Source organism: Homarus americanus, unplaced genomic scaffold, assembly GCF_018991925.1.
Source record: "Homarus americanus isolate GMGI-L3 unplaced genomic scaffold, GMGI_Hamer_2.0 scaffold40565, whole genome shotgun sequence".
Lineage (NCBI taxonomy): Eukaryota > Metazoa > Arthropoda > Malacostraca > Decapoda > Nephropidae > Homarus > Homarus americanus.
The window spans coordinates 2,104,054-2,127,839 of NW_024735503.1; the positions used below are offsets into that span (position 1 = coordinate 2,104,054).

General features: G+C 40.2%; 3 protein-coding genes across 3 annotated transcripts; all 3 read left to right on the top strand.

The window, feature by feature from the left end:
- The first annotated feature begins 1,871 nt into the window (after positions 1-1,871).
- LOC121871144 lies at positions 1,872-4,587 on the top strand. Its single transcript, XM_042373286.1, has 4 exons — positions 1,872-1,906; positions 2,969-3,130; positions 3,710-3,776; positions 4,324-4,587. Exons 1-4 carry the CDS (start codon positions 1,887-1,889, stop codon positions 4,585-4,587), a joined length of 513 nt encoding a protein of 170 aa, XP_042229220.1. The 5' UTR covers positions 1,872-1,886.
- A 2,909-nt stretch (positions 4,588-7,496) lies between these two features.
- On the top strand, positions 7,497-9,188 carry LOC121871210. The gene is made up of 2 exons (XM_042373402.1): positions 7,497-7,626; positions 8,232-9,188. The coding sequence occupies exons 1-2, from the start codon at positions 7,513-7,515 to the stop codon at positions 8,637-8,639; spliced, it is 522 nt and encodes a 173-aa protein (XP_042229336.1). The 5' UTR covers positions 7,497-7,512; the 3' UTR covers positions 8,640-9,188.
- A 2,217-nt stretch (positions 9,189-11,405) lies between these two features.
- On the top strand, positions 11,406-19,752 carry LOC121871211 (serine protease easter-like). The gene is made up of 8 exons (XM_042373403.1): positions 11,406-11,700; positions 13,942-14,015; positions 15,192-15,325; positions 15,433-15,556; positions 16,663-16,774; positions 17,148-17,350; positions 19,254-19,451; positions 19,564-19,752. The coding sequence occupies exons 2-7, from the start codon at positions 13,943-13,945 to the stop codon at positions 19,349-19,351; spliced, it is 744 nt and encodes a 247-aa protein (XP_042229337.1). The 5' UTR covers positions 11,406-11,700; position 13,942; the 3' UTR covers positions 19,352-19,451; positions 19,564-19,752.
- Positions 19,753-23,786: the final 4,034 nt, after the last annotated feature.

Consider the following 23,786-nt stretch of genomic DNA (forward strand, 5'->3'; position numbering starts at 1 on the left):
TTCTAGTATTTTTCCCCTAATGACTACAACACAACCTGAAGAATCTCCATCCCAGCTTATTTAACCCTAAGACTAACGACAAAACATTTTCTCTCGGACTTAGAATTTAATGGGTATAGCTAACACATGTTCTCTCGGGTGTTACTCACCATATTGATCAACACAGACTATCTCTCTTTATCCATCTGACAGTTCCGTTAAATAGCCTTCGTCACGTCACGTCAAATACCTGCGTCACATCACGTCAAATACCTGCGTCACATCACGTCAAATACTTGCGTCACATCACGTCAAATACCTGCGTTACATCACGTCAAATACCTGCGTCACATCACGTCCAATACCTGCGTCACATCACGTCAAATACCTGCGTTACATCACGTCAAATACCAAGTAACAGATTCTGGTTACAAAACTTGACCTCACCAAGTGTGACCGAACAGGCTACTGTAGTCTGGCTAAGTGGTGGGTATGGTTCATCCATCGTCTCAAATTCTCTCTATTGCTTGACTGTGTTGTATAAATTCTTAGGAGTCATCGTGGGCAACAGGTTGGTCCTTAATAACTGCACTGTCGTAAATCCTCCACGCTTGAGGAGTCAACAGCGTGAGGGAACGTGGGCAAGAAGGAAAAACACCAGAGACACATTTGTGATAAAAATAAACATATACTGTACAGTGCTAAGGGAAAGTCTATATTGTTCAATAATATAACAAAATAAAGGTCAGGGTAGGTTAGTGCAAGCCGGTAGTCACGGGCAGCTGGGGAAATCGGCCGTTAAATAAACTTGTATTTGGTATTGACAGGTCCCCGGGTTCAGGTCCTGCAGATGACACCTGGTTTATTACACTGTGCTAACTTTGCGTGAGTAGTCTGTGTGGCGAAATAACTTTTAATTTAAGTGGCAAAATTCTCCATATTTGGTAAATTCAGAAAAATAGAGGATGTAAAATTATATTTTGCATAATTTCCAGTGATAGAATATTTGTACGTATGTTTAAATAACGATTATGTCGCGGACTGTTCATTTTGATATTTGTAGATGATGGTGAACCAATCACATCATGGGGTGTGTATAGCTATTCAATATAAACCTATTCCCCCCAAAAGAACAAAATTAAAGGATGATTTTTTGTATGTATTATATTCACGACACACTCCCATGCTCACACAAAGGTAAGAAGCACAGGTGAATAATGGAATGGCAAGCGAGGAAATGTTTGTATTTACGTTGTAGAAAGTTCCTTAATCATTACATTTGTATTTGGTAAATCATAAAGAGGTAAGAGTCATGATTTTATATGCATAGTAGAGACCATACCTCCCCTACAGCTTGTAATACCTGATATCTACTTCGAGTCATACCTGGTGAACACTGCTTAATATAGAGTGATCTAAGAGTTCGTGTGCACCTGTAATAATTAACACTAGTTGCACCTTGTTTTACCTACATTGTAATATACCTGGTTCTACGTACAGTAAATATTGGGAATGGTATCCACTTCCAACATTTGCTGTGATCATTTACAATATTTACTACAGGTAGAAATCACGGTAAGATGCGATGTTTTTATCCTACAGATAAGGTGAAGAGTTTCCATGTTGTTGTCAGTATTATTACCCGACTTGGAGAACACAATTTTATTTCTTACGTGAGATTATAACCGAATATTATTATAGGCAGAACTGGAGACATGTTCGCCTTTTTTATCATTCTTCAAATTTTTTTTACAACTTTATCGTAGACTGACTGCAAATAATCACTGTTTCGCGTTTTAAAATACTGTATAGGCTCGTTATCCACAGCGCCATTCTCTTCCAATGACAGTCACTGGTTGGCCGCTGACCGAATTAGTTTAGTCAGGGGAACCGTGGAGAGTGGAAGTATGTGCTGTTGGATAATGGGGTAAGTTATGTTACTGTCACTAATTTATCATAGGTAAAGGTCTCCACAGCCTTGTGACATACAGTGGCAAAGAGTTGTATTAATAGCTAGATGAAGTAGATACAGTGAAGGTCAAAGGTGTTGTTTCTTCTGGACCAGATAATGAATTCCCGTACGGAGGAAATATACAATGACTAGCGGACTTGTCTTTCGGAAATTTCTCAAAACTTTTGGTTTAATGGAAATAATGAAAGACAAGTGCAGCGACAGAGCTGTGGCCAGGGTTAATTAGGGAACATCAAGTTAGTGGTGTACACGCTTTTGGTGCTTCAAAGTTTTGACAAAAAGCTTCACTCAACTGAATGATCATAACGAACAAACCGCTGAGTGATATAGAATTGTTCAGTGACTTGTTCTTGTTAAAGTTACAGTTCAGGTCAATTTATGATAGTAGCCAGGTTACGATTTTCCATAAAAGAAATGTTTTTCTTGTGATTCTTGTTGTGATTCGAACGAATTTGACCTTCGTTTCTGGTGGTAACAATCCGTTTTTTAGTTGCCTCTGTCCGCCGTGTTTACACCCTTCGATGGCACGATGGTGCTTATGGCTATTATTCGTTTTAGGACCGCCTACAGTCACGAAAATTCATGCACAAAATGGTTAGGGCTTTGAATTAGAGGGAAATTGTGAGGTAAAAACACGCAACACATGAACAATCGAACAGAAGGAAACTTGACCTAACCTTTCCTAACTTTCTCTAACCTAATTTCACCTTCCCTGTTAAGATGATATTTGGTTCAGTTCGTTTTCATTTTCTGAATGACTTATTTACCGTTCATAAGTAATTCGCCTCCTGTGTTAAAGGTAGCTGGTTCGACACCAGGGTACACCCAGTCTACCCGCCAGTAAATGTTTTCCCAAGTTCACAGTTGGGGGAAGGAAGATAGCCGAGTCCACAGTTTCCCTCCACGCTTTTTAACATATTTTTCAGAGAATACAAAAAATTAGTCTGTGTAGCAACTTCGTAATCTGTGCTACATAAAACCACCATTCGTGCCTTTAGTCAAAACCATGTTCACCAGGAGGTGCGGCGTGAAGAGGAAGCTTGGGTGGTGTGTGGTGGTGGTGACGCTGGTGGTCAAGATGGTAGCGACCCTCGGCAACCTCAACGATAACCTAGAGGGCACCGCCAAGGAAGGTCAACTGCATTATGAACTCATGACCACGCAGTCCAAGATGCCCAGGTGAGAGAGACGTCTGTACCTGTGTCAAGTCTACCATACATGTGGCGGGTGTGGGACTGTGGCGGGTGTGGGACTGTGGCGGGCGTGGGACTGCTGGGCAGGGGTTGGCATGGGGACTGCGGCAGGGTTGGTGTTGACAGTAACGTCCTGGCAGTCTCTTAACCCTCGTTTGATCCTTTTTACGCTTATGGGGGTGGTGGAGGCGCGAGCAACCCACATGTGCAGTCGCCTGCACTTACACCTGGTACAGTAGCTGGAGGATTTGGGGAGATATGGCACCTGTGGAATGCTTATTTAGCATCCTTAGTATAGTTACTATTGTGAGGATCGTTAGGGTCATTCCGGGAGTTTTAATACAATGTAAACAAACACAGACGTGCCACATCTCAAGAAAACGCACCAGCCTTTGTACCAGGTGTAAGTGCTGGTGACTGTACTTTGACTCGCTCTATTAAAACCGTTGATCCTCAGGGTGTAGACGACCAAAAGTTAGTCGGTCCAGCTTTATTGTCTTTGATAAATGTAAACACACTGATTTGAGGGGTTCTTATTCAGTCTTGTATTTCTTGTATCCGGCAGGTATGGCGACTGTTACCAGAATACCTTACAAGACCTTCGCGACGGATGTTCCAACCTTACTGATGAGGTGACCTTATATCTCTTTCTCTTCCTTTTCTAACCTTCACTTTTTGGGGGGAAATAAATCAAAAGGTGCACATACCTCAAGACAACTATGCAACGATATAGGAAGATGTGCGAAAAAAAATGTTGTACTAGTGGCAGCTGGGCATGTACTAGTGGCAGCCTGAGAGGCGGGTCCCTCTTGGAGCAGATAATATCATTGCCAGAGGATGGAGCTCTTATGTTCATCGAAGAGGTTGGCCTCCAAAAAATATCAGGTAGTTTTTGTCTTTTAATTAGAAGTATATGTACGTTTTATCTATAATTTTATATTACGTAGATAACCCCTTCTAAATAAGGCATCACATGACATAAACTATTGTCATACAGTACTAATGTATATGTACAGAAGCTAAAACAACTACCTGTGCATACTTTGTGGGAAACAATATGAGACCATGGACGATAAATTTTGGTATGCGGGCTGTCTCTAGTAACACGTAAAATTTCTGAGCATATCGATCCCTACCTGCACAGATAGTTGTTTTAGCCACTGAACATCAATCACTCAGGTACAGAGTCGCCTGGCGCTGGCCTTCACCAACTGTTACATGGTTAGATTCGGGTGGGTGGTGTACCCCTGCGAGAAGGAGGAGCCTCTGGATGCATGTATGTACCACTTAGACTCCCGGGCCGCCACTGTTTACTCCTCCATGTTGTCCTCTACGCTAGCCATGTGCCACTTCCTACAAGCCCAGGCCTGGCACCAAGCCACTACGGATGCTGTTCACAGGTATTTTGTCACGAGTTTAACCTCAGTAAAGGCGAGTGTTTGAAGACTTTGTTGAAGATGGAAGGCTCTTATAGAAATATACCCTTGGCCAGCCAGGAAGAGGGCTTCCCTGGGTTAGGTTATAGGGATTCTTAGGCTACTGTATCCAGGTTGTAGACAAGAATCCTCAAAGAATTATTCAAGCGTTCAAGGATCAACACATTGCAACGAACACTGTATACAATGATTGTTCTTTAACTTCAACTTCTCAACATTTCTTTAATATTAAAGAGGTGCACACGGTAACCCTCCCCCTCCCACAAGTGCAGTCGCCCTTTATAAAAAAAAATAAATAAATAAACTATCGGAAATTTAACTGATCATGATTTTGGGGATGGTTGATACGAGTTAAACTCTGGTGGTGGATAAACCCATTATTATTGTTATAGTACCATCTTAATTGAACACGAGAGGTAGTTTGTTGACATTTTTTTGTACATGGTCTTAAGAGTACACCTGGAGTACTAATGTGGTGGAGGTGTGTACTGGCATCTCTGTATTCGGGTGGAGGAATTTTACTTGCCTTGTAGTTATTAGCGAGTAAATTAATAAAGTGCCATGTAATTTGTATTTACATTACTTAATATTGTTTCTTGAAGTAGAAACCTGTGCTACACTTTTTATGTTTACTTTTTCATTGTTCATCACTTGTCTTGTAGCTATTAAGGTCTTCTGCAGTGACGCCACACGTGACGTGGATCTTTCATTCCATTAAATGTGAGATTCATTCAACGTCACTTGGGTTGCGTTGACTGTGTGTTTAGATGCGCTATTGTGTGTGTGTGTGTTAATTTACTGTTGATGTCTCTCGCCAGCTTACGGAAGTCGTCTGAGGCAGTCAGCTTGCAACTGTCGCAGGCGGTGGATTCAGCATCTGCCCTTAGGTTACAGATGGATGCTCAAATCACCGAGTCCCGCCAAGCTCTCAAAAATGTCTTCTCTGAGATAAGGTGTGTGTGTGTGTGTGTGTGTGTGTGTGTTGGAGGGGGTTATGTTCAGGTATATGTGTATAATGTATATATAAATATATAAGTATATATAAATATATTTGTTTACATAAGTATGAGTAAATTTATATATGCATAAATGTCTTTGTCCAGAGAGTCGACTGCAGAGCAACATGGTCTCATCATCGATGTGTTCGATCGTGTTGGTCAGCTTCAAAACCTCGTCATGGGCGAATTCTCCTGGTTTTATGCTGTAAGTACTCGAGCAGGACTTGTATTACAGCCTTTGATTTACTGCAGGGATACCACTGAACTACGCGGTCATCAGTTTAGTTGTGTGGCCAGTAAACCTCTCGGCTCCAAGTGTATTTATTAGGATTAGACTTTGTCATCAGCTTACCGAGTCAATAAGATGTTTAAACAAAGTAATCAGGTAAAGTGAAGGTTCGTTTATCACTTGAAGTTAGAGAAGTTTAGTGTTGTATATATACATGGTGACCCACACATGTATACATCGTAGTGATGTCTACCAAAAGACCTTCATGTGTACCAGGAAACCCTCATGTGTACATAGTGACGTGTATCAGTAGAGGAGACCAGTGGTGATAATGAGTGCCCGGTGCCTACAGGTGGTGTTCTACGTGGTGAGCGTGGTGGTGACTATGTTGGTGACGTGTTCCCCTCGCAGCGTGGATGCCAGACTGCCCATCCTCGTCGCCCTCGCCGCCTCCCTCGCCGTCGAGAGACTCACTGTGACCTTCATCCTTACCTACCTTGACACTGAGTTACCCGAGGTCAGCCTGGGTTATGTCTAGGGTCAACTTGGATTATGTCTTGGGTCAGCTTGGGTTGTGTCTAGGGTCAGCTTGGGTTATGTCTAGAGTCAGCTTGGTGTTTATCTAGGGTCAGCCTGGGTTATGTCTAGGGTCAACTTGGATTATGTCTAGGGTCACTTTGGGTTTATCTAGGGTCAGCTTGGGTTATGTCTAGGGTCAGCTTGGGTTGTGGTGCCTCGGTTCATGCCATTGAGTAACATTGATGGATTCGTCTCTACTGTCTTCGTCAACTTCATTTTTCTCTCTATTGTTGCTTATAATTTCTAGGTTTATAATTACATCATTTATAATTTGTAAACTTCTGGTTGCGTATACAATGTTTATGGTGTTTTATTTATTGAGGAATAATAGTCGAACATTTATTAACACTTACGTGAGTTGGTGTTCAGGCAGATCTCCAGGTAGCGGTGTGGGTGGTGCGACGCCTGACAGCCACCTGTTGTTGTTTGCTGTTGGTGAAGGCTACGGTTTGTTACAGGTGAGACAACTCTTGTGAGCCATTCTTACAACCCGAGTCCTGTAGGGCCTGAGTCATAGAAGGAAGTTGAATGTTTGGTGTTGATCGGTATTACAGGTAAATGTGACAGATCTACCGTACACGTGACTACCCTCTTTACAGTGCTGAGGTTGTCCTTATGGCGAGTCAAAAGTGAGTCAATGTTTGCATCTTCTTGACTGTGTTTGAGTTGTTTATAATGCTGACGTTGGTGTTTGTGCTGCAGGGATCCAGTAGCGGCAACAGCGGCTAGGTTGGAGGAGCTGACGTTTACCACCACTGAGATAAAGAAACTCGTCACACCTGGTGAGTAGTTTGTCCTTACCTGCTTGCTTGACCCTCTTATCAAACCGCAAATTATTGTAAACTAGACCAACCTTAAAAGTTGCCCTGGACGTCAATATTAAACCAAGGTGGTATACTAGCCTCGGTACCCTTAAGTTCCCGTCTAAGATTGGCTTGATCACCAGGTGTCCTCAATCACCTCTATCATATTCTAATGAACTACTACTACTACGGTGAGCGAAAGATAAAACTTTATTCTGTAATATTGTATGATGGTGCTTCTTGACTCCTCTGGGGAAACTACGAGTAAAGGGATAGTGCTGACGATCCCTTCTGCAGGTATACTGGACACGAGCAGCGGCCCCATGGCGTATCTGTCGGAGATGTTTGAAGTGAGCGACTCCTCGGACGACACCTATGATCCTGACGACTACTCTGATTCTGACGAGTATTCCTACCCTCTCTCCTGCTCCTCTACGGTCTGTCTCTCACCTCAGTTCTGACTAACCTATAATATTTATTGTACTTACGCTTTATCAATATCTTGCTTCTAGTTTAGGCATAATTTTTCTCTGAAATTACGAAATTTTCAATGTTCTTAAATCAAGAATTTTAAATGTTTCTTTGCGTCCCCTCCCCTCTGTTACAGTACGTAATTTGGATCTATACCCGACATTAAATAATCATTGTCATCGGCATACAACCAAAATTTAAAAATAACACAAATGGACATGTCGTTTACATAATACAGGAAGAGCAAAGGTCATAGAATACTCCCTTGTGGGATTCCACGGGTTATTGGCATAGATGTTGACTCGGTGTTATTTGCAACTACTATTTGTTTATCATTGCTTGGATAAGATTTCAACCAGTCAAGAGACCCAGTGACTCCACGAGTGACCGTGATAAGAGAAAATACGCAGAAAACACACTGCGACCTGATAGAATGGAAGCTACTGTAAGGTCATAAGCCATACTGCAGACCTTTGACTAATTATTTTCTAGGTGTTTAATGAAAACTGATTTCGCTCAATTTCTTAAGCATGTCTCTAAATACCATTTACGTAAATGTGGTTCTTTTCAGGATATGTTAGGTGAAGGGAGCGGAGAAGGGCGCTACTTCCTGAGGCCACGACCACAAAAGCCGCCACAGAACAACCCACTGCTCGTCGTGGAGACCCCAAGTACCTTCTCCCGCATCGTGCAGTATCTTGAGGCATATAATAGACGTAAGTCCCGGTCTCGGGTGTGGCAGTTGTCGCTCTCTCGACTAACACAGAGATTCGACACTCGGGGAGCAGCCAAGCCCAGCAATACTGCCCATGGCGCCGCAAGTACTAGTGCCACGATACTAGGAGAGCCAAGTACCAGTGCCACGGTACTAGGAGAGACAAGTACCAGTGCCACGATACTAGGAGAGCCAAGTACCAGTGCTACGGTACTAAGAAAGCCAAATACCACTGCCACAATACTAGGAGGAAGCAACTATTAGCCCCACAGTACTGTACTGTGCCAAGAAAGGCAAAAACCGATGTCACGGAGATGTACCATGGATACTCGGGTGATTATCATCGATATTTTTAAGGTAATACATATATTGTACTTTATATGTATTCGGTAAAAGGGAAGATTTTATTAAGAAAAAAAAAAAATATTTGTGAAACCTGAGGTAGATAGATAGATTGATTAATTGAATCGGTATAATCATCGTAAAAGATGACAATTGGTTTGGTATGAAATAAACAATACAGGTGTTTACTTTCAATAGCATTCTTTGCTTAGTTTTAATTACTAATAAATAATAATATACCTACGTGAAGAAAAAAGTTGATACATAGAAAAATGCTTGGACTATCCGAGGCTGACAGAGCACTTCAACATTCTGTGGTTTGTTACATAGATAAAATCTCTTCTCTTGCTATGGCTTCATCACGTATCTATTTTTAAGTCAACTGTTTGATTACATTCCTGTCCCAGTTATTTCAGCTACATGTTCGTTGATCATCTTCATATAATGTTGTGATAAGAATAAAGTCATTTGATGTTACTTGGGTAGAAACTTATTAAATACCACCTATCTGTTTCCAGTCTCATCTTGGGTTCAGTTGACTATGATCAGCAACTCTCGGGTCAACACAGCCAATAGTGGAGATAGTCTATATAACCCCTTGTGCACGGGATCCCCTCTTGAGCTCAATAAAATCGTCCGACGTTAACCAAATGAAATACTAAGTGGCATCCTCGTAATGAAGGAGTTGAACCTCATTTGATAATTTTATGGGTTTTCCAATTCTCTCATAACACTTCTCTATCCCTACACGATGGGTCTGGCTCGTACTTGTTGCTAATAGTATATAAAAGCCTTAAGCTCTGGTATGTTGACATGGTTCTGTGCTGTTTAGGAAATGTATTTCACTAAGTAACACGTCGAGGCTTCATAGGTTTTTGAATAATTAAACCAAGAATGTGGAATTAAGTAGACATTCTACATCAGTAAGGACTCTAGTGGTGACTTTACTTGAAAGGTTTTCGACGATATTTTTAATTTTAATGTTTTTTTTTTATGAGATTGGTAGACTTTGAATAGAGACAACAGTTTACATGTGTATACCTTATTTTATGAACAGGTTTTATCGAAAATTCTAATGGTATAGTAAACGGAGACCTAGAAAGAATGATATTTACAGGCAGCTCGATGACACTTTGAGGTATATCGGAAGCTTTCTCCTCGGTAGTTCAGTACACTCCAAGCTAAACTTACCTGAATTAGTTGTACCTTCCGTGAAAAACTTTGATATTGAATTACGGGAGACACTGCCACCTTGTATATGAGGGTCGACTTGGTATCGTTGTGGGGTGTAGGACTCCAGGTAAGTACAGTAGAGGTAAAGACTTTTGAGCCAAACCAAGGATAAGAGCTCCCCCATCAGGCTGTGAGGGAACAAACTTTCTTCTACTCGTTAACAGATATTTTCACCTGAAGGGACAGTAAGTCTTGTCACCTTTTTCACCACTTGTTCGAAGGTCTTTCTTGCGAGTGTGAGACTATCACTAACACCATTACTCTCAACCTTACCACCACCATTACCACCACCACCACCACCACCACCTTCACCACTATCCTCACCATCTCCACCACCACCTGGACCACCATCATTACAAGTTACTCCTTCCGAAACTTCCACTATCACCAACTATCATAAATTTGTTTGGTATTTAATCGAAAACAACGCTAATATTATACAGTGTGATAACTTCGACCTTATCAGCTCTTAGGTGTGATTTTTCCCACCGTAAAACACGAGAGACCAGGAACCAGTAGCCATAGTTTATGCCTCTTTTATAACTTCGGTACAGTTATTGCAGCGCGTTTATAGGGACCAAGATCACACTTCTGACTCGTACCCTGTGTGTGTGTGTGTTGTAATAATCATGATAACAGTAATAATAATAATTAATGGTATATGAACAAATAGTTACATAGGGTAGGGTCATTTAACGATCAATTTCAGCACAGAACAAATGTGAGCTTGGCAAGGAGTGAACATCCAAGTTATCTGCGAGTCATTGATAATTTTTACAATGGTTGGAATAAGGTTGTTCTTATGTTCAGTTCTTGGTCGTTTGGTCTGGATGCGGTTGTGGTGTCGAGCAGCTGATATTTGTACACCTGACTCGTGCCTCCACCACCACACACCTGCTTCATGCCTCCACCACACACCTGCTTCATGCCTTCACCCCACACCTGTTTCATGCCTTCACCCCACACCTGCTTCATGCCTCCACCACACACCTGTTTCATGCCTCCACCACACACCTGTTTCATGCCTTCACCACACACCTGCTTTATGCCTCCCCCATACACCTGCTTTAAACCACCACCACACACCTGCCTCATGCCTCCACCACACACCTGCCTCACCCCTTCACCACACACCTAACTCATCACATACCTAACTCACCACACACCTGCCTCACCCCTCCACCACACACTTAACTCACCACACACCTAACTCGCCCCTCCACCACACACCTGTTCCAGTAGTGCCTCAGGGATTGTGCTGTCTTGGGGCACTTAAAAGTATCGGCTTGCTTGCCCAGCTTGCCACAGGATGACGTAGAAAAACCAGTTTCCTTAAAATTCCCAGGTTAAGTCCAGCATAGGATTCCCCGCTCCTCCACCCTCCTCATGAAGGGATTCCCTGCGTACCTCCATGTCTCTTCCACCACATGCCTGACTTCACCCCACACACCTGACTCCACGCCTGACGCCACCACACGTGTCTGACTCACGTTACTGACTCCTCCACACATCTGCCTTACCTACAGTTACATCTGACTAAACAAGTTCCGACTGACATGCCTTCTTAGACTACCAGCCCCGTCACACCTGGCTAGTGCGTGGGGCTGTACCCTGTGACCTCGTATAAAAACACCAGCAACCCGTGTCGTCTCTCAGTGAGCACCCAACAGCTCTGGAAGGAAGGTGACGACTGCGCCGACCCACGTCCTACCAGCACTGCGCAATAGAGAAGTAACCAAACAGCCGTCGAGTAAGTATCTTTAGCCAGAGTTGTTTGTCAATGTGAACATCCTGAAGCAGTGAACAGTGGTGGTGATGATGTTATTTATATACACAAACAATATACCGCGTCCATCATAACTCATCTCATATTACGTTTAATTCCCTTTTTTTTCATATTTTTTAGTTTATGTTCACTAGTTTCATTGTTTGGTGTCTGTTTCCAGTAGTGATCATATCTCGGTTATATTACTAGACAATACTGCAATAGCTCACATATGTTTTTCTAATTATCATGGTGTTTAGCTAATACATTATCACAAATTAGTTAAGGGATTCTGTACACGTATTTTTTCCTGGACTTTCTATTGGTTAACATTTATAATATTTAAATTGTTTAATCCTGTGGTGTGACTCATTCAAAGTGTTTATTAACTGGAAGAGATTTTATCGAAGATGATTAACTTGAAATTATTGTAAAAAATGTTTGTTACTGGCACAAAGAACTCTGAGTGAGTTAAGAAGGATGGTCCCTGCGCCTTGTCTCTTGTGAGGCATGGCAGATTATGCGTCAGACGGCAGACCATCTCTTGGGGTTATCTGAGGAAACCACACAGGTGATGAGTGCAGTGACTGACTGGCTGACTGGCTGGTTTTGTATTAATTGTGAATGAAAGAGAGCCAGTAGGTGGTGAGAAATACGGGAATATTATTTGTTGTCAAACAGTTTCGTGGTCTTGATGGGTAAATTATATTCTTTTAGGCACTCGGCAATAAATCCTTCAGTTATTAGTGCGAAGATTAAAGTCGTGATAAAGGGTGGAAGATCCGTCTTGGTGAGGAAGGAGGCTGATAAATGATGATAATACTCTTCCATAGGCGAAGAGGAGGAACACCCGCCCTACAGTAGGGAGGTGGAGGGAACGGCTGACGGGGTTTACGATAGATAACTTCCTTTATTAATTAAGTAATAGTCACTACTTTTGTATTTTTCTTTGGGTTCCTAATTTCACTGATAACTTTGGCATGTGGGGGCAGATAGTCGGACCTAGAACTGACATTAGTGTCCTTCATGTGTCGGTAAATTCACTAAATACTTCAACAGTACTTCTCTGAAAGTTATATTTAGATTTGTTTCGTTCAAATTCGGAAGGGAAGTAAGTCATCCTTGGTCGAGATGATGCATTCTCAGTTCTGACAAGAGGTCACGGGGGGGGACTGTACAGGACTACACCTTGCTGTAGATGGTGACGTAGCATCAGGGTCTATAGATGCAACGAGTAGGTGGCTGGTGATGAGGTAGTGGCCCTCGCTCCCACACACAAGCGGAGCAAGAACACCGGTATAGTGACCACCTCTCTGTGGCCGACCTGCCGCGCCTCGGAAATCCCCGCCACCTGAACTGATGACTGCCTAACTACTCGTCAGTAATAGAACACATGAGGTACGTCGGTCATGGCCTCTACTCTTTCCGCACTGAAATATGTCTGATGTTAACAATGAAGAATCATCAAATACTGTGAGTATACAGTATATATCGCTCGATAGTTCATACGCCCTAAAAGTAGATATTATTCAATATTTATTTTCTTATCACTGAAAGCGAATATCGTAACTCAGTCACGCTGGCAGCTGGGAGCTTTATGATGCGTGTTTACCATTGTCATCATTAACATCTTTATATGCGTGATGATTAAAATATTTACAATTTCCATAACTTTTTTTCTGTTGATGTTTCAGACTCTCCTAAAAATAATATTTGTACTTTAAAGATTTCGTATTTCTGGGTAATGTGGCGATATCACGGACTTGGTAAACAACAGATCTATCTTAAGGTGATCTGGAAAACCCGTCGTGGCCGGTTATGTCATTGGGAGTCCCCGGACACTGAGATAACCTTGAACTGAACAAGCTGATTCGTCTCTTACCACACACTCCGTTTACAACCAGTGAAATAGTGTATATAAATAAAGTTTGTTAATAAAGATGAAAGATTTATCTGAATTTGTTGATCATAATGGCTGTCTTGGATCATGTTTTCCTCCAAATTGTATTTTATAGAATGTATTAACCACTTCTTAGCCATTCTCTTTAAGTCTGAACACTTGGCGGAATTATATAACGTATAGACTTAGTTTATGAGGCATAACTGTTGATTATACCAAGACACCTGTAAGAAACCTGTACAAGTTGTCAAGGATTATCGACTAGTACATGGCTCATGACTGTTGTTGTTTATTTAGTGAAAATAATGTGTCTTTCATTAACACAGTATGGTGAGTGTGGAGAGAGGTGTTGGAGCCTTAGTGCTGCTGCTGTTGCTGTTCCAGTTGGCTCACACAAAGAGTAAGTAACAACTAAGTAACTTTATCTTTAAATGACTAACCTGGAATAACTGTTTAGCATTACCTTAAGTAACTGGACAATATTGCCTTACGTACTTTTTTTCCCCAGTCATTAGCCCACCCAGGCACAGGGCATTTTATAATAACCCACAATAAGGCCAAGGGGGGCGAAAATATAAGAAAATAATAGTGATAATAATAATAATAATAACAATAACTCATACAAATAAATGAATAATTATAATAATGAAAATAATAATAACAAAAATAATGAGCTGTAAAAAAAAAGAAAAAAATCAGGAGTGGGAAGTGACATATGTAAGCTACTGTACATTGTGCTGTGAAAATAAGAGAAATAATTGAGACCCTCCAGTTGTGTGTAAATGAGGCAGAAGTCAGATCAGCAACATGGGACGTGGTCACAATTTTTGTGGTTAACAGCTACTTATGCAATTACTTCGCATTACCTTAACAATATACCACAATTACAACATACTTTCGTAATGGCAGTCTGTTAATCTCTCCTCTGTGTGTGAGGGAGTTGGGGGTCAGCATTGGGTTGTCTTTAAGGAATTACTTACAATGTTGATATGCGGAGGTAAAGTCTATAGGAAAGACTGAACACATTGTGATGGTGCTATACACATAATGTTTCGCTATAACACGCCGCTTCACTTCACTGGTAAGCAACACTATATATCGTCGTTAACACCTTGTACCTGACGATTAATTTCTGGTTTGGTCTCCAGGTGTCTGGTGACCAAGTTGGTGTATGAGGAGTTAATAGATTCATACACAGTTACTTAAACACTTAAAACATTATACTTAGCATTCATTTCACTAAGACTTCATATCTAAGACGTTCTTTACTTTTATACATGAATTTACTTTTAGTACCCTTGGTATGGATAAACTCCGGTCGTAATTGTTGTTGTAAACTCCTGTCTTGTTCATCACTCCTGCAGGCACCTATACTGTGGCGTTGAACCTCCCTCGTGAATGGTTGAACTCTTTAATGATGAATTTATAACAACAAAATTTTATTGTTCTCTCTACATATAAATTAGTTTTTGGTATCCTTGTTTTCTTTAACATTTGTCTTTGCTGACACAAGACCAAAATTGTTACTTAATTAAAAGTTAATAACTGAACATTAAGGCCACACCTCTGCCAACAGGCGCTACCTGCCAACATGACTGTATACCAGTGCGTCAGTGCCCACAGCTGCACTGGCTACTGCTCCATCCCTCCCCGGAAAACACTGACACTCTGCAGCGGAGCACCTGCGCCTACAAGAACAGCCAACCTATAGTAAGTACTGTGCTCTACCTACAATTGACATTACTACCGTGCACGATATCTACAATACATAAATGTATCTTCTCGTCAATTTACAGTAAATGTGAGTCTCTTGTCAGGTTTGTTGTCCCCGAAATGCCATCAAGTTCCCCAAGACCTGCGGCCTTTCTGAACATCATCGTGGAGGAGGAAGGGAATTGCCCATCGCCGGTTACACTTGGAAGGCATTGTTAGGATACAGACGTGAGTGACTGGCTATGTAAAGTCTTCCACATTTAGTATAATCTTTAAGTACATAATTAAAGATTTATTATGATTTAAATTATTGAAGCATTTTTTAACAACTTGTGATCTCTTAAATATTTCAATAAAGGAAGGTATGGCTACTGCTCCATAATTTGAACACAACGTATGTGAACATGTGAACAGTGAAGTATGTATATAATTATATGGAGTCAAGTATCTTTTATGGCAATACATTAACTCTTTCCAACTATAAACATAAAAGTTTTATATTAACGTGAATAGTCTTACGTACTGTACACTTGCTAGCCAATTGAAATTATCTTTTGGCAATTAAGATACATAATAGTAGTTTGTTACTGTAGTTTTATTATATTAATTCATCATATTAAGTGTTATTTATACAGGATTCACTCGCTACAGACTCACACACACTACAGGGTTCACACACACGCACACTACAGGGTTCACACACATACTACTGGGTTCACATACGCACCAGAGGGCTCAAACACGCACCAGAGAGCTCACACACATACTACAGGGTTGACACACGCATCAGAGGGCTCAAACACGCACCAGAGAGCTCACACACATACTACAGGGTTGACACACGCACCAGAGGGCTCACACACGCACCAGAGGGCCCACACATATTACAGGGTTCACACACACACACTACAGGGTTCACACATACACTACAGGGCTCACATACACACTACAGATCTCACACACACGCACCAGAGGGCTCACTTACTATAAGGATAATTTAACAGCGATTTTTGGGGGGATTTGAAAGAAAAAGTCGAGATAAAGTGTTATTTTATCATGGCCTTTGACCCAGTACTTGTGAAACAAACATAACATTACACATACATGTATAGTTTGGATGGTTAGTATAAAACGCCATACAATTTTATTCAGCTCAGAGATGACCTCGTACACAAGAGGTTAGTAGACTATCTTTACTAATTGACTATCTCCACTAAAATCTGCACCAACATTCCTGACAAAAAATAAAATGACTTGAAAAATGAAACTGAGTAAGGTTTAAGAACGCTGGATATAAGTGATGCATTTTTACTTTAATCTTTTGTAACTTACAGAAACTGGCTCCTCGAGAATATCGTTCCTGTGTGGTGGGTCAGTGATCAGTGAAAGATACATATTAACTTCCGCTCACTGCGTGGATGCGTCTTCAACAGGAGGGAGTAAGCTGTAAGTACTCAATTATAAAACGTTACTATTATATAAGTGGATTTACTTTTACACTTATAACAAATGACATCAATAAGGCACGATTTTTTTTATTTAAGTGAATGTGCTCAGATGAAGCTCCGTTCACATAACTATCAAGTACAGTCACGGAAAAGAGTCCTGCCAGTTCTCTCTCTCACCCATGAACCCTGAGACTCATGAACCTGTGAATCTGAGACATCTCACATTATCGGATTCACAGGCTCATAAGACTCAGGGTAAGACTTTTTTCCCGTGACTGTGCAATGTTAGATATACGCTAACACTTATTTTCAGCGAAGTCGAGTAAAATCTTAACCTATCCAGTCATCAAGGTATATGTCTTCTATTGTAGTGAAGTTGTCCGGGTGGGAGAATGGGACAGGAGTACCGAACCCGACTGTATGATAAACATAGTAGGAAATACTATTTGCTCACCTCCTGCTCAGGACTTTACCATAGAAGAGGCTATTCCTCACCCGAACTATAACAAAAGAGGACAAATTTCTGATGACATCGCCCTTATCAGACTCGTCAGCTCCATAGACCTTAATGGACGTAAGTGAAGTGGCTTTGGAGCCATATTGTAAATTGTTTAAAATTTTTATTCTACAGCCAATCTAATCCACCAGTATAAAAATAAATGTCATGATTGCTTAACATCGAACAATAATTTTGTTCCCTTAAAACTTTATGTAACACTAGCAGAAACGCGGCTCATTCTCTAAGCCACGGTAGAACGTCACCCTCCTGGAAGCTCCACATCGTCTCACTGTTCAGTCCCCAAAACTTCTTCTTCCATCAATAGTTCATTAACGGTGTATGTAAGTTCCACCATGTTTTTCTCTACAACGGTACAGCAAAGTCTATTTTTTTAGCATTAAACTGTTATTATTTTATTGTCTAATCATCACTACATATAACACCACCCATCATCACTACATATAACACCACCCATCATCACTACATATAACACCATCCATCATCACTACATATAACACCATCCATCATCACTACATATAACACCACCCATCATCACTACATATAACACCACCCATCATCACTACATATAACACCACCATCATCACTACATATAACACCACCCATCATCACTACATATAACCACCATCATCACTACATATAACACCACCCATCATCACTACATATAAACACCATCATCACTACATATAACACCATCCATCATCACTACATATAACACCACCCATCATCACTACATATAACACCCATCATCACTACATATATCATCACCATCATCATCACTACATATAACACCACCCATCATCACTACATATAACACCACCCATCATCACTAACATATAACACATCACACCATCATCACTACATATAACACCACCCATCATCACTACATATAACACCATCCATCATCACTACATATAACACCATCCATCCTCACTACATATAACACCATCCATCATCACTACATATAACACTACCCATCATCACTACATATAACACCATCCATCATCACTACATATAACATCATCCATTAACACTACATATAACACCATCCATCATCACTACATATAACACTATCCATCATCACTACATATAACACCATCCATCATCACTACATATCACACTATCCATCCTCACTACATATAACACCATCCATCATCACTACATATAACACTACCCATCATCACTACATATAACACAACCCATCGTCACTATAACACCATCCATCATCACTACATATAACACCACCATCATCACTACATATAACACCATCCATCATCACTACATATAACACCACCATCATCACTACATATAACACACCCATCATCACTACATATAACACCATCCATCATCACTACATATAACACCATCCATCATCACTACATATAACACCACCCATCATCACTATATACTCATCATACATATAACACCATCATCACTACATATAACACCACCCATCATCACTACATATAACACCACCCATCATCACTACATATAACACCATCCCATCATCACTACATATACGCATCACTACATATAACACCATCATCACTACAGATCTGTAAAGTAGTTTCCGAGATTCTCGTGCGGACACACACACAAACACAACACACAGATGTACTTCTTTGTTATATATATATATATATATATATATATATATATATATATATATATATATATATATATATATATATATATATATATATATATATATATATATATATATATATATATATTATTACCCAGAAAAGAACAAGATTTACAATATTTTAGATGATAATTTCCCAAGTAACCTCCTTTACTCCTGGGAATATAATATTTTGATTATTTTTCACATATTTTTTATTAGTATTCTCCTTACAAGCTGGTTAAAATAGTCTCCTTACATAACTTGGTTTTGTATAAGCAACAAATTATAATCCAAAACTCCAAGTTACAACAATTACACACCTTTTATTTGCAGCTTGGATTACTTCGCGTTTGTCTGCCTCCTCAAAGTACAGGATTCCAGGACTTATCTACTGTGCAGGACATTTTTTCGGCTGGTTGGGGCCTATCTAACTCAGGGAAAGCTAGTGAGGGCCCCAACATGTTGAGCTATCCATTGTTGATCACGCACAGTCTCAACGAAACCTACCGTGGAAATCTTCTTAAAGAGCAGGTACAGTAGATAATAGTATTTATCACTTTAGTTAATAGGGAACATGATCAATAATGATTTCATGTTATTTAAATGACCAGAATCTACTTCATGAAATTTCCTTTGTTTACAGATCTGTGCAGGAGGTTGTGATAAAGCAAAGGCTCCTTAGTGGGTGAAGGAGGCAGCGCCCTGCTAGCGGCGGGGACCCCTTTCTTCCAAATTGGTGTTCTGTCTTATGGCTTACCTGTATGTGGTGGACTGGATGTGCCTGGGATTTACACCTCCGTCAGTCACTACAGGCTCTGGATTGATGTGACTATGGAAATATAAACAATAAGAAATTCAAGGATCCACAACCTGTAAATAATCAATAGGTCGTCCTTAATGGGTGACACTTCTTGAGGGTAACAGCGGTAGAATGTTTTTATCAAAGAAATAACTACTCGTGTAGGATGTTTTTTCTGTGCTTTTATTATAATTGTTTCATAGACAATGTTTGAGAATTTGTGTAACGAATAAATAATACGACGATGGTTCATCAATATTTAGTGTTCTGTAACGAAGATATCGTCAATTGTTCCAACAACTCTAATCTACAGTTCCTGTAATTCTTAATCTGTTTGTCTACATCTGGCGAATTATTTTAGACTAAAAATAAAGTTTGTTGAGCAGTATATTCCTTGTTTTACTTTGTATTACAATGTTATAGAAGCATTTTTTTTTTACATCGGACAGGTTAGATTGTTTTGTGTACAGTACAAGCAAAATTATATTACCGTCTTATTTGCCCCAACCGTACACCTTGAACTTGTCTAAAGTCAGCCTAAGACAGGATGCTAAGGTTGGGTTAACGTGGTCACGCCATCACTCCTTGCCCAAAATACACCAACAAATGAGAAATGTCCAACCCATTCGTGGCCATTCCGTACACGTGGCATCGTCACAGCGATGGAGGAGACACGAGTTTCTAACAACAATTATGACCGTTTTGAATATCAGGGCTACAAATGTAAGCCCTTGTTTGGAGGTAAATAGTGTCTAGATAGCTTTTAAGTAACTTATGTATTAACATCTGTTTCACTCCTGTCGTCTTACTTCACCTGGTTGTGTTGACAGCAGTGTTGTGGCAGTAATGGTGAAAGTGGGTCCCGTAGGCATGACCGTCTGTTAGGGACAGTGTGGATACAGCACACTGTTTACTAGGCCTTCGGTACACAAGGAGGCAGCATGGCTGGTACTGCACTCGATCGCAATCACTTCTCTAAGCTGTAAACTTAGATACCCATTTACAGCTGGTTGACCTGGGAACCCCCGGGAATCGAACCGCAGACCCCCAGGACAGGAGGCGAATTTGACCTCCGAGCTCCGTAGTAAAGGTAAGGACGACTTAAAATATTGATTCATTCATTAATCTAAATTTTAGGAATGTAATATATTTTAAGTGCCAATGTAGAACAGGTGTGAAACTTGTACCGAGTGTTTGAATTACTCTTGTTATTGGCGAATTTGATTAGTCGTCCAGCCAAATCCCTAATTCGTCTACACCTAGGTTCTCAGTTCTTTGAAAATACACAAAAGTTATCAATCCATCTGTTCTCTAGACAATTTGGTTGTGTATGCTGTATAATTATATAGTGAAGAATACGTAACACTGTCCATAATGTGTATTGATATTTGAACAGTTTTTGAGTATTAGTATTATTGCCTCCCTTAAATGAAATTCGCTCTTACCGTTAGTTCCAACACGGCTTCAAGTGTCCTGAACTTACACCCTATGACAGGTAATTAGTACTAAAAGGTGCACAACAACAACCATAGCAATAATAAAAGCAACAAATACTTCCATCGCAAGTCATTACACTACTGATTATCACACACAAAGGCCCACACCTGAAACACAACAGTAAACAAAGGCCCACACCTGAAACACAACAGTAAACAAAGGCCCACACCTGAAACACAATAGTCTACCGCCAACACGAGCTAATTCGATGAACTAGACTCCAGTTATTGAGTTCTGATCCTGGCGAGCAAATGGCCCATAAAATGAGTCGACTGGCAGAGTTAACGACGCATTAATCGTTGACAACATATACATATAATTTACGTTAAAACAGATTATTGATAATTATTTAATGGGTTGAAACTTAGAAATTATTCAAATCATTTTACTCTGTCAATGACTATCGGGTGTAAGGAATGCTGAGTTGTAGGATTTCTTCGGTCAGTTCGTTCGTCTGTCACACAACACGCACCATGCATACTTTGTGTCGGAAATTCCTTTTTCTTGGATATATAATTTCCTAAAGCTTTTGGCGTAGATATTATTCAGCATCAAAAACTATATTAGTTATTTCTTTATTGATATAATTTTATATATATTTATTTTATTTATTTTTTTTTTGCATGGGAAATAACACACTATTGGACTTTGTCATATCAGGAACATTTGTGTAACTTTTGCATAATTCTAGAGGCGATGGAGGAAGGTGTTGATTAGTACTGTCGTGTTACTATTTGATTAGTACTGTCGTGTCACTATTATTGATGCTTTTGTGTCGTGTTGGTGGGTTAACTCCAGGACGTGTTGCTGCTCACTACACCATCACCAACACTGTCTCTCTCTCTCACTCCACCTCCAGTTTTCTTTCTCATCTTTCTCTCTCTCTCACTTCCCTTTTCTTTCATTATAATGTTTGTCTCTTAACAATCTGTCTCGGTTTTGTTTAATCCCTTTTATATTGTGACACATTTATACATAACTTACTCGACAGTGTTACGTGATGACTAGTGGGTGGCAGACAGTGTGTGGGGCTACAGTGGGTGGAGCTACAGTGGGTGGCAGACAGTGTATGGAGGTACAGTGGGTGGCAGACAGTGTGTGGGGCTAGAGTGGGTGGCAGATAGTGTGCGGACCTACAATATGGGTGGCAGACAGTGTGTGGAGCTACAGTGTGTGGAGCTACAGTGGGTGGAATATGTGCTTAAAGTGCTTTACTTGCCAACATACATATAACAAAACAAATTGGACATAGGTGATGTTGACAGCTTCTGATGGGAAATTGGATTAGGCAACACCGTAGCTTATTATATCAATAATTTAGATGTGACAAGCTGAAACTATATCCAATAAATATATAAATATGTGAATGTCAGTGCAATATAACTTGCAATGTATTTACCAACTTAAGTAAATGATTAAACCATCAATCTATACCTAAAATATTATTCACATTATATATTTATCTTATACACGACACATGAACATTTAAAGAAAAATGTAACTATTTTTTAAGGAATTTTCATAACTGCTGAAGAAGTTGATATTGGAATTAATCATCGGCCAGCGACTGTCTTTCCATCAGGTCACCAAATTCCACATGATGAACCTGTCCTTGGTCAGTCACATCTCACTCTCCTACAGTAAATATGATTTTAGAATTTTAAGCTCGTCACTGTATTTCAGGGGAATATTACTGTACCGCTTACAGAATCCATCACAACACCCGATCTCTCACCACAGAGAAATTTATTCACTTCTTTGCTATGTTGTGTTTGGAGTATTCCTCATTGAATACAAGAGAGATACGGTGCAGTATTTGTTATTTACACAAGTCTGCTGACAACAGTGCAGTAAGTTGACCCAAACATTGACATTATGAGAGAGAGAGAGAGAGAGAGAGAGAGAGAGAGAGAGAGAGAGAGAGAGAGAGAGTCTTCATGCTGTGAGATAAAAAATAAAGAAAACTGGATATAATTTAAAAAACAAAAACAAAGAATCTTCTGTAGGTCAATAATGACATATATTCATCTGTATTTAAATTATCTATTGAGGTGAAGCCGACAGGTGATAGTGTCTGCCAGTCAGGTGTCCTACTAATTATTCATATTAGGTCGTTTGTTCACACGGATGGACATTTGTGTTCTGATTTATTAATGAGGATGGGAGAAAATTAACACCCTGGTGAGGTCGCAGTGTCTGACGTAAGGGAATGAATGCATATTGAAAGTCATCAGATTCTTCCCCCCGTAAACATACTCCTTAGAGTGTGTTTAAATGATGTGAAGATACGAAACTCTACACATTCATAATAACATAAGAACATAAGAATGGAGGAAACTGCAGCGGGCCTATTGGCCCATACTGGGCAGTCCTGTTTACACCCAACCCCTATCGCTCATGCATCCATCCAACCTATATTAAAAGCTATCCAGCGTGTTCGAGTTAATAATGTTTGGTAATTTGTTCCACTCATCCACTATATTTCCAAACCAAGGTTTACCTATCTCGCGCCTAAATAAAAATTTGTGTAATTTAGACCATTGCTACGAGTTCGCTTGTTGGATAAATGG

Excerpts from the sequence above, each read along its gene's own strand:
- LOC121871144 (XM_042373286.1), top strand. The coding sequence starts at position 1,887 with ATGTGCTGTTGGATAATGGG. Across the intron at positions 1,907-2,968 it reads ATGTGCTGTTGGATAATGGG|GAGGTGCGGCGTGAAGAGGA; the intron begins GTAAGTTATGTT and ends CATGTTCACCAG. Across the intron at positions 3,131-3,709 it reads ACGCAGTCCAAGATGCCCAG|GTATGGCGACTGTTACCAGA; the intron begins GTGAGAGAGACG and ends TGTATCCGGCAG.
- LOC121871210 (XM_042373402.1), top strand. The coding sequence starts at position 7,513 with ATGGCGTATCTGTCGGAGATGTTTGAAGTGAGCGACTCCTCGGACGAC. Across the intron at positions 7,627-8,231 it reads CTCTCTCCTGCTCCTCTACG|GATATGTTAGGTGAAGGGAG; the intron begins GTCTGTCTCTCA and ends GGTTCTTTTCAG.
- LOC121871211 (XM_042373403.1), top strand. The coding sequence starts at position 13,943 with ATGGTGAGTGTGGAGAGAGGTGTTGGAGCCTTAGTGCTGCTGCTGTTG. Across the intron at positions 14,016-15,191 it reads CCAGTTGGCTCACACAAAGA|GCGCTACCTGCCAACATGAC; the intron begins GTAAGTAACAAC and ends CTCTGCCAACAG. Across the intron at positions 16,775-17,147 it reads TCAACAGGAGGGAGTAAGCT|TGAAGTTGTCCGGGTGGGAG; the intron begins GTAAGTACTCAA and ends CTTCTATTGTAG.